The sequence below is a fragment of the Hippoglossus hippoglossus genome, chromosome 16 (assembly GCF_009819705.1).
Source record: "Hippoglossus hippoglossus isolate fHipHip1 chromosome 16, fHipHip1.pri, whole genome shotgun sequence".
NCBI lineage: Eukaryota > Metazoa > Chordata > Actinopteri > Pleuronectiformes > Pleuronectidae > Hippoglossus > Hippoglossus hippoglossus.
The window spans coordinates 26978531-26989991 of record NC_047166.1 but is presented as its reverse complement, the minus strand read 5'-3'; the positions used below and the strand labels follow the sequence as shown (position 1 = coordinate 26989991).

General features: G+C 38.8%; 1 protein-coding gene across 2 annotated transcripts; it reads left to right on the top strand.

The window, feature by feature from the left end:
* Window positions 1–8898: 8898 nt before the first annotated feature.
* On the top strand, window positions 8899–11194 carry LOC117776878 (transmembrane protein 42-like). 2 transcript variants are annotated; one of them, XM_034611254.1, is made up of 4 exons: window positions 8899–9048; window positions 9092–9282; window positions 10722–10868; window positions 10967–11194. In XM_034611254.1, exons 1-4 carry the CDS (start codon window positions 9021–9023, stop codon window positions 11108–11110), a joined length of 510 nt encoding a protein of 169 aa, XP_034467145.1. In that variant the 5' UTR covers window positions 8899–9020; the 3' UTR covers window positions 11111–11194. The 2 variants fall into 2 exon arrangements, with proteins under 2 accessions (XP_034467145.1, XP_034467144.1); XM_034611253.1 differs by having other exon boundaries at window positions 8930–8954; window positions 9027–9282.
* Window positions 11195–11461: the final 267 nt, after the last annotated feature.

Here is an 11461-nt window from a genome sequence, read left to right as displayed (position 1 = left end):
AAACAAAAAGCCTTCACGGGTTAATGTAACGTGTCCGAGGCAACATCACGTTGAGACAACAATATAAAAAAATAATGATAGTGTCAAAATTTTGAACGGGTTTTGAAACGACGAACCGAAGCAGTATTAGCTTCTGGCCTGATGACGATCTCATTACGCCACCAAGCCGCTGGGTGCGCTTCACCTGAATGAGGCGTTTTTTACTTTGTCAGCTGTATAACACCAGATATGCTTTAAGGTAACGCCCATGTTATCCGGTGATAGTCCGAACACAGCATACACGCTGCATACTTAATAACAGGCTTCACAAACTGATGCTCATCGTTCATAGGAGACACAGGGAGTTATGAAGAATACACACGCGTGGCCAGCTCCGGCCAGCCGTGTATGGTTATAATTCACTGACAGCCAATCAGATTGCGACATTCTTTGTCCGCTGTCTTGGTGCTGAATGGTACTTTCCTTGTCAATAGTTCTGAACTGTTTAATTAGTTTCAAATGACAGGCAGGTTACACTCAACATCATTTCACTCTGAAATATCTACACATCAGGAAGTATAGTAAGTAATATCAGTACAATACAATATGCACTAATACCCTGCAAGCATATTTTTAATTAGAACTGTCGCATTGAAGAATTTGAAAACCCTATTTGGCCTTTTCTTCTTATTGACAATAAGCAGATGAAGATGAAATTGGGTGAAACAAGGTTTTTACTTAAAAGCAACGCACAACATACACAATTTACATACAGAAAATGCTCCATTAAACAATGAATATATAAACAATCTATCTATTTATTAATTCCAGATATCTGTCTGTCTGTCTGTAACACATATGTCGAGAACTTCTCAACCTGACTTGAGTATATGGTGGAACCCAGGCCACAGTCCCAGAGATTGATGGTCTGTCCCTATCCACACTTTGTGATGAAAAGAACAGGTCAAACTTTTTATATCCTGATCTGGTGTCTGAGCCGGTGGGGGCACAACAGCAAAAGGCTTAGCTGAGGGAATAAGGATGAAAAAAACAAAACCATAAGACATGTAGTTGTTTAGACATGTAGATTGTATAATAGATGAAAACATTTTGGGGGAAGATTAACATATTCTGAGAACTTATGAAAACATCTTACTGTCTGGTGGCTCAGGTGTAACATTTATTCTCCTTATTATAAACTGTATAATAGAGGAAACATTTGAGGCACAGTAATACTTAAGATAAGACTTGGGAAACATCTTACTGTGTGGTGGATAAGGTGTATGAGGGGCTGGTCTGAGTGTCGGTGGGGGGACAACAGAAGGACCTGCTAAGAGAATAAGGATGAAAAAAGAAAGAGAATAGCGAGATGTCACAACACTTTAAATTACACTTTTTATTCTTATTATAGACTGTACAATAAAGGACACATTTGGGGCCAAGTAATACTTAAGATAAGACTTGGGAAACATCTTACTGTGTGATGGCTCAGGTGTATGAGGGGCAGAGGAGGTCTCAGGATGTGGATTCCTGAAAAGATCAATGGTTCAATTAGAACCAATATACTATTTACTTCTCTTTTTACTTTCTATTCCATTTACATGCTTAAAAACACATATGGGCAACAGTGTAGACATTGTTACGGAGAAAATAAAACATGTTAAACAGCCTCTGACAGTCCTCCCACTTTGCTGGGGAGAGTAGAGGGGGCTGAGCCCAAAAGACAACAATACATCTTATTTCTACACATTCACAAGGATTGATATAATAATATTCATCTCCTTCTCTCTTCCTCGACTTTTCATTCCACTTAAGTGACTGAAGAACAGCAAACTACACAGATGTCGATCTACAACTATTTTACACATGTGAGTGTTTTTATTCAACAAAGGTAAGAGACTGTTTGACCACAGACCAGATAAATGATGGGAAAGGTTTATTCATTCCTTGATAAGACCAAAAACAAACGTTATGTCAGTATTATCAGGTGATGAAAACCTTATCTCCTACGTGTTTGCTTAATAGTTGCTAAAACTGATAAATATAATAATTCCAATCAATTTTTCATGTATTACAATGTGTTGTCCTACGGAAGCGTACGGAAGCGTATTGCATTCACTTGAAAAAAAAAAAAGTTCTGTTTTTCTGAGATAACTAACTCGGAAATTCCGAGATAAGTTCTGTTTTTCTGAATAATAAAAAAAAAAGTTCTGTTTTTCTGAGATAACTATCTCGGAAATTCCGAGATAAGTTCTGTTTTTCTGAATAATAAAAAAAAACAACCTCTGTTTTTCTGAGTTAAGTTTTGTCGGGAGAAGGCGTTACCTCAGTCCTGCCTGAAGCTCTCACCCGCATGGAGTCGGGTTGCTGCTGCATCAGCCTGACCCTGCAACAAAACAGTGTGATTGTGACACCGAGATAATGTGGGGAAGATGTGGTAATTAGCTCAGGAGCTGTATTATGAGCTCAGGGGGATTTTTTTTTTTTCATGATTAGCATTTTCTATTTTATCAAGAAAGTCATCACCTCACTTAAACTGTTTGTAACAAATGGTTGATGAACAGTCTGTTCATGCACTTGAAGGACTACTACACCAAAAAACAAATGTGCAAATTTGCTAAATTGTTTACTGCTTTTGTGTACTTTTTTCATCTAAATATACCAGCTCAGTACAGTTTTGTAGACAATGTGAAAGTCTTTAAGTGTTACAAAAGACATCATCCTCTAAACCTTTCTGATGTTAACAGGAAGTCTTTTGTGCATTTTGTTGTGTTAAGGTGTCCAAGGTTTTACACTGAAGTAGAGTTGAATTATTTTGGAAGTGTTGTTATTGAAAAATGTTGATGTTTGAAATGCCTGAACAGGCTGGGTATGTTACTACTTTCCAATTTCTTGAATTATTTAAAAAAGCTTTTCATTTATTTTATAGTGGTATTGCTGACACTTTACAGAGCATCTGTTGAACCCTGTGATTCTATAAAAAAGCTAGACCTATAAACAAATTGAGCCTTTTACAAAAGTCATGTTTTTCACACATTTTGTTATGTAAATGACTAAGAAACATCTATTTCAAATTTACTTTGATTTACGTTGTCTGTTATCAGTTTGAGTAGAATCCTTTTGGAAATGGTTCTCACACAGTTGCATTTTTTAATAAGAAATTATAATTGAATTGGAGCCTCTTGCTCATGTCAGCTGTTATTACTGGCTGTGTTTGTTTGTTAATCTGTTGTAATACATTAAGGAGTACCTCAAAAGTGTCCTACTTTTTATAAATAAAAACCACTGGTTTCTCTCTTGTTTTGTACATTTGTGATCAAACTAATTGTCTTTACTGCAGATAAGTTTAACTACCTATTGCCACAAATGGTACTCAACTATGGGCGGCTGTGGCTGACGGGTAGAGCAGTCGTCCTCCAACCTGAAGGTCGGCAGTTCGATCCCTAGTCTTCCCCATCTGCATGCCGAAGTGTCCTTGGGCAAGATGCTGAACCCTGAATTGCCCCTCATAGAACAACAAAGTGCTGCTAATAGATGCACTGTATGAATGTGTGTGTGAATGGGTGAATGTAAAAGTGTACTGTAAAGAGCTTTGAGTGGTCATCAAGACTAGAAAAGTGCTATATAAATACAAAACCATTTATTGTAAGCATTTATTTTTTCTAAAACTGGTGGACCCTGTCTCACAGAGCAGAATTGCTGACTTTGGATAACTGCAATTGATAAAATCTTGAAAAACTTATATTATCCATCAAATTCCTTCACAGGGAATCTTTTAAGTAGACATTTCCCTGTTACTTATTGTTGTGATCAGATGCTACTGCATGTTTTATACACTAGGTGGCAGCAGTGGTTAAATATGAGTAATTAAAGAAGCAGAAAAGATTAGAGTAAAAAAACACTACGATGCACATATATGTTGCTTAGGGCATCTTGCAATAAAGCTACTTTGCTACTTAAACTAAGCCTCATCCTTCAAAAACACGAACATAACAGTTATTGTGAAATGTTTATGTGATCAAACATGGGTTAATTCAAAAAGGAAAAAAATGTAGGCATACTTTAATTAGTGTGGAAATTAGGCTTTATTTGTATCATGGTAGCCACACTGCAAATGAAAACAATATTAGGATGACAGACCACATTTTATTAGGCTACATAGGCAAGATTGGCCTGTTTTTATTAAAACGATAAAAGATAGTTGACTTATCAGCACCAAATAATAGACAATATATTTCATATCATGTCTACATCACCAAATGCCATGCAATTCTTTGGTGGCAATTGAAATATCTTGATGAGAAAGACACAAAAAGGAAGGAATTTCATAAATGCTTAAATAGTGTATAAACACTAAATCACATAGGGGAGAAATTAAACTGTTGCACTTCTCTGTATAACCAGGTTTGTCTGATGCCAAACACCACTGGACTGCGGCCAGAAGTGTGGGTGTTTTAAGGTTTCAGCCCATAGTCACCCATCCTAAGATATTATAACAGTTTGATTTATGGATGATTATGCAAGAATAACCAAAGTGTGTCAGACCACATTCAGTCATGCTACATAGTTCCACTATGAGGACAAATTTGACATTTTTCGCAAAGACAAAATGTGAGACGTTTATTTTCAGGACTGCCCCAGTTACCTTGTTGAGATGTATCATTTTTCCATAATGATGAATGAAAAGAGATGATATGAAACTCAGAGGGGAGATGTCAATTATTTTAGAGTTCATTGCTATTCATTACTTAGAGACAATACATCTGTCAATCATTTAAACTGAAATTCGCAGTCAACATAACATTTTCCACCCATAGAAAAACAAAATATAGTGTTATTTTGCTGAGGATGGGTGCTCACATTCAATCATCTGATCCAGTAGAACAACTTGTGATTATTAAATATGGGCATATATGTAAGCCCGTAAAAACCTGTAAAGCTCAATGGCTTCCTCTGGAGAGGTGGGTGGATGAAGACTGTTTTCTGCCATGACAAGGCAACAAATGTCAAACACAGTACTATCACAGGGATACGGTCCTCTCTGTAGGCATTCCTCCCTGCATGCCTGTATCTTCTGTTGGGATACATCTTTAAGGTACTCCCTAGCACCAAATAGTGGGGAAGAGTGTACATCATCACCGGACGTCCTCCTGGGGACACCGCATTTCTGCATCGGCGAATTCTGTGAGTGTTCCAGAGGTGAACAACATCCTGCAGTTCTCTCTAAATATAAGGGAAAAGAGTGGGGAAGTGAGAAAATTAGTAAACGTGGCTAACCAACTGAAGGCAAAATAAATTGTTATTGTCCACAATAGAGCAGGGGTTTTCATTACATTTTCATGCACCCTGAAAAGGGTGCATGTTAATCCTCTTCGAAAATAATTAGTCTTCATATGTGAGGATTTTTGTCCCAAGCCCAACCACAACTGTCTGCAGTGGGGGAATTTTACTACATTTACTCAACTACTGTAGCCTACTTAAGATACAATGTAGGTTATTGTACTTTACTTGAGTATTTGCATTTAGGGTATTTTGTGCAACTTTATTCTTTTACTCCCCTACATCTCATGGGCAAATACTGTCAACTGAATTTGTCTGACAGCCTTGGTTAGTTACTTTTCAGATTCAAAACCATCTGATGGCAAATCTATCTGAAAAGACACCCCTCTCTCACCCCCCAAGCAGAAAAACAACACTGGCGCCCCAGTGGCCGCAGCGCTTCTAGTGGGGAGGGGCAGCGGGACCGTGGTGAGGACGAGACACGGATGATCCGGAACCGAGAGAGAACAGCGCGACGGCGACACAGAATCCCCCCTGTGGTCAGAGGACAACCTCTGTCTCCCAGGCAATGAGAAGCACGCCATATCCCCGAACCCACAGCCATTAGTAGCTGGAAATGTCCAACAGTGTCACGTGCCCAAACACTGACATGTTCACTGGCCTTCTGGAAAACTCGGTTACTTAAACAACAATCCTTCTAACTCAGCTGAACTCTATTCTTAAACCATAAACACATTATCTCAGTGAACATTAACATTTACTACCAGTCCTTTATAGTATTCTGGGTATTTTATTGGTATTAAATATTTTTTTAAGGACCTCCTGTGGTGCTTCATTTTTTTAACAGTGGAATTCACTTTTGTTGCTGGTAATATAGAAGAAGAACCTCACACACTTGCTTAACATATGACACCATGGACAAAATAATGTATTAAAACTTTGAATTATAGGCTACATTTCAAAAGCAAAAAAAAGTTTTTCTTACCTCTATTACTTCGAGACATGTGGATTGTATCAGACCTTTGTCGAGGAAGTCACCAGAGAAGTGGTCAGACTCTTTTAAATCCTGAAATACGTTCATCCAGAACTGTGCATGTTGCTTCCTTAAAAAAACCCACCACTGCTCAATCCGTTGGTTATGATTGCTTGAGCCATACAAAAAGCATCTGTTCGAAAATTCGTCCATATGATCATCTCTCATGAATATTTGCATCTGCTCCACGTAGCAGTTCTCTGTCCCTAGGTCTGATCTAATTCGAGTAGCAGTCCCATTTCTTGATAACACCTCATCAATAAAGTATCCTGCGATTACCTTTGGATCACTACTTGTAGAGCATGCATGTAGCCACACCACCATTCTTGAAAACCCGTCTATTGCACCATTGATGCAGATTCCATATGGTTTGAGTTTATCATATGAATCTATGTGCCATAGAAAGTTCGGACCTGGATTCTGATACAAACGTCGTCGAAGGCGATTCCGGCGTCTCAGTTCCACTCCGTGGGGATCCAGTATTTTCAGCAAATGCCTGATTGTCTCTTGAGTCACCACGTAGCCGGCCTGAATGCATTTCAGATGCATCATCTTATATCCGTGAAGCATTCCATATTCGTTCAACTGATCCTGTAGGAAAACTGCAACGTCCAGCAGATCGGAATGGTCTTTCCGTCTGAACAACCGCAGACTCCTGAGGTGCCTGCGCAAAGTCGACAAACTAATACAAACACCATCTATATTACTTAAAGACACAAGTATCTCCCAGTGTCTCAAGCCCAAAACAAAATAAAACTGGATTAAACTAAGCAGACGGGACATTGTTGCTTCCACGACACCAAATCTCCAACAAGTGAGAGCGTCATTCAGAATAACAGTCAAAAATTAAAAATACTATGAAAACTTAACTCTGTTTTTCTGAAAAATTAAAAAAAGTTCTGTTTTTCCGAGTTAGTTATCTCAGAAAAACAGAACTTTTTTTTTTTTTCAAGTGAATGCAATACGCTTCCGTATAATTTTTTTCCTGTTTTTCTTAGATAACTATCTCGGAAATTCCGAGATAAGTTCTGTTTTTCGAATTAATTTTTTTTTCTGTTTTTCCGAGATAATTATCTCGGAAAAACAGGGAAAAAAATTATATTAGAAAAACAGAGCTTTTTTTACATGCTTTTATTTTGAAAGTGAAGTTCCTGTATAGACACGGACTTACTGTTATGAATCTGTAACTTCAGAAAGGAAAAGTTTGATGTTTTAGCCACCCTCCGAAGAGGCACAAGCTCTTACGGTGTTGTTTAGGGAAGTTTCAAATAAACCTGGAAACATCAGTTGAAAGTCTCGACCATCTTTCGGGGATATGCTGCAGATAGATAAAGGATAGTTTTCATTTTTGTCCATAATTCAAATATTTCGTTTGTTAGTGTAAGCTATTTTATTTAGTGGCTTTATTATGGAAGATTGATGTGTAGTTCCTGTTATAAGCAGGGTATTGGTTGGGACTCTTGTTTTGAAAGGGGTTCTAACGGAAGAGGCTTCTGTCGATAGAGAAGTTTTGAAGTGTGAAGGAAAGTAACTGGGTGTGATGTCCCGAGTCAATAACCATCTCTCGTGTCCTCTTCCGGCTGAGGCCTGTGACAGTATAAGAGAACAACACGCTCGGCTACATTAGTCTTTTGTGGTTCACTGTTATTGATACAGAAGGAGAGTCTGACAGTTTGAAGCGACGCTATACGTCATGGCGCTAATACAAGAAATCGTGCCAAACAAAAGACTGTCTAAGAGTGCAACAGTTACATGCAGCCCGCTGAACAAGGGCTCTATGCGAAACGTCCATGCAAAATGTAACTTCATCAAAATACTAGATTACAATTATCTATTGCGTATTGCATTCAAGTGAATGCAATACGCTTCCGTATATTAGCGCCATGACGTATAGCGTCTATACAGGAACTTCACTTTCAAAATAAAAGCAGGTAAAAAAAAGCTCTGTTTTTCTAATTTTTTTTTTCTCCTGTTTTTCCGAGATAATTATCTCGGAAAAAAAATTGTTTTATTATTCAGAAAAACAGAACTTATCTCGGAATTTCCGAGTTAGTTATCTCAGAAAAACAGAACTTTTTTTTTTTCAAGTGAATGCAATACGCTTCCGTAAATTTGTCATGTACTACAGTGTGTTGTCTTGCTCAGCCACCGCAGAGCAATACGTGTCGCAAACATATAATTCAAATGGGCGTGGTATGTAGTAGGCGTGCCGCGTAGTGGGCGTCGCTTTGACTGTCCGTAAGGCACGGAAGACACTCAAACACAGAAACTCTACCGCCAAAAGCGCTTCGGCGGTGTAATTGCAGCGCGACTCACACTCCTACCCACAACTATGGATGCTCGCCCCCTGTGCGTACCTACGGCGTAGCTTCGACGCTGAAGCATGAATTGGGCTTTATGCCACATTTCATAAACCTCAGAGCTCGGAATTTCCGACCCACGAGTCGGAAGTTGCAACTGGAACGCCCCCTCAAGTCGGAATTTCGACTCGGAAGATCGGAGGAACCTCACCACCCCCGACTTCGAAATCCAAGATGGCCCTTCCGCATACCAACAGTAGTGAAAGCTGTAGTTTTTACTGTTTATTAGCACTTCTGTCATTAAATGTGTCGTTCGCATAGTACAGTCCAATCTGTAGACGTTTTACTACGGCGTTCCGAGGCCGAGCTTAATGGAACACGGCCCTAGTAATTGAAGGTTTTGTCGTTACTGTGTTGCTTGTTGTAAAATGATAACTCTCGACGTTCATTTAGCAGATGTTTGTTCTAAATACTATTGGAAACAAACCAGGGACTATAGCCTCCAATTCAAAAGGGACACTGATTATACCCACGTCAAGTATGCTTTCGTGGTCTGTTTGCGCGTTGTTAGCGGGTTTTTTGAGTGCGGCCGCGTCTCTATCTGCAAAGCTGTCCCTTGGTGCAGACTACATGAGAGACGTGTGTAAGTTAACGATGGAAAAATACGGTGGAACAACAGATTGTGACTGGGTAAGACACAGTTCCATGTTTTGTCCCTTGCTCAACATTGTACTTTATTTTGAAGAAGACTGGGGATATGAGGAATAGTCAATGCATGTTAAATTGATATCAGAATGCCTTTGCTAAAGGATACTGAGGAAAACGTGATGTAATTAAATGTATGTATGGCCTGGCTCTGTTTAAACCCTTTTGAAAAACAAATACATAGAATGAATGTCATATAACTGGAAAAGAACACAAGCCTGTATTATCCGAACAGGTGCACTTATTTATTTAGATTCCATGAAGGAATAGAGAAGTCTTTGACATTGTAAATATGGTATTCAGTATGAACTCAAGAAGTTAGCAAGGACCATCAAGCTGACCCAGCATCCTCATAATGTTTTTTAAAATGTCCTCATGTTTGCAACATGATCAATGGAAGTTTTCAATTTTCAGACGTGTTCAAGGTACAAGAAGGCCATAACACAGCCTAGAGCTCGCATGTAAGAATCACCTTACCTCAGATTAATCTGCCATTTTCAGTTTTTAAAAGTAGTACTGGGGATGTTCATTCTACTTCCCTGCTTTATTGAAAAATGTCACGTTAACATAGTTAGTTCCATCACAGCACATTGTAACTCTGAATGAATAACACCAGGGCCAGTAAAGACAGAAACCTTCCCTCATTTCAGGTAAACACCATAGGGAAACACTGTACAAACTGTGTAAAAACGTCTAACCAATCAGCAAGGACACCTTCATGCTCTGTCTTCAGGTCCTGCAGCCTGCGTTTTCCTGAGATTTTAAATAAAGGATTCAATATTTAATAACAACATTTTCCAGCATCATAGATGAATAGCCAATATAGCTTCCAACCACACAAAGCATTGAACAACAAGATTTGTTTGTGTCCTTCGTAAAGCCTTCCAATACACATAATAATAACGTTTTGCCTGTTATGTTTTATTTCAGTCACTCATTGTGGATTATTTATTCTTTTGTTTTCCTCTGTACATGTGTATCTTTTAGTTATTTTTAAAATTTCATGTTACATATCTTTCAGTACCTTTGGAAACATTTTAATATATATTATTATGGAACAAATAAATTCACAGAAGTGGGCACAGATTGATTACAGCAGCTATTTTGATATGTCGATACAAGAGAAATTCATAGCGTCAATCATGAGATTTTTAACTCATAAGTTTATTAGTCTCCCTGCTGCTTTTCACACTATTCCTGTCTGCATGAATGGCACCACATGTACATGGCTTGAATCTAAACAGAATTACTATATTAATCATGTTATTATAAATAGTTAAATGTAGAAAAAAAGAATGACATACAAACAATACAGCACATGTCATCTAGTCACAAATAAAAAAGGAAACATCCCAAAGATCTGAACCACACTGAACATCTGTAGCTGACCTCTGCTGTCCTATTTTCCATCTTTGTGTTTCCAGCTCCACGCCCCCCTGCGGATGCTGTGTGGAGCTCTGCTGTTCACCTGCAACACTGTCATGTGGACGTTCTTCTCTAAGGCTCTCCGACACTGCTCCTCTACAGCCAGAGCTACAGTGACTACCACTGCGTCCAATTTCATCTCCTCAGTAAGCTCTCTTATAATACAATACATAAGGTTTTAGTGAAAGTGTTAAGGTTTGTGCCTCATCTCCATTTCACAAGTCTCTTTGCTTTGTGTGTTCAGGCCCTCCTGGGAAGGGTGATTTTTGGAGAGACGCATGCTGTTCTATGGTGGACAGGCATCTCTGTCACTCTGTGTGGACTGCTGGTGCTTCATGTATCCACACCTCAGTCTCCCCCGCAGGGGGAGGGAAAAAAGAAAGAGTAATGGAAGTCATTTAACTTGTCCCAATTGTGTGGCCTCTGCTCTTCATTCACGGTCACAACAAACTTTGGTCAACCAAGTTGTTTTAAATTTGCTATATGAATAAAGTTGACATTGACAAACTGTGACAGGATAATGGAATCTCTCAGACACTCACTCATGAAAAGAGGCAACTCAGTGTTTTAATATAAGAGCAGGTAAAACACGTTGCACAGATCTGACAGTACGTTCAGTACCAGCAGTCCCAGACACCTCTTCGCACACAGACTGGTATGTCCCTGTCCCTTTGGCAATTTTTTTTCCCCCTGTTAGAATATATTGTTAGCTCATAGATGTGACTTTGTCACTGAATTG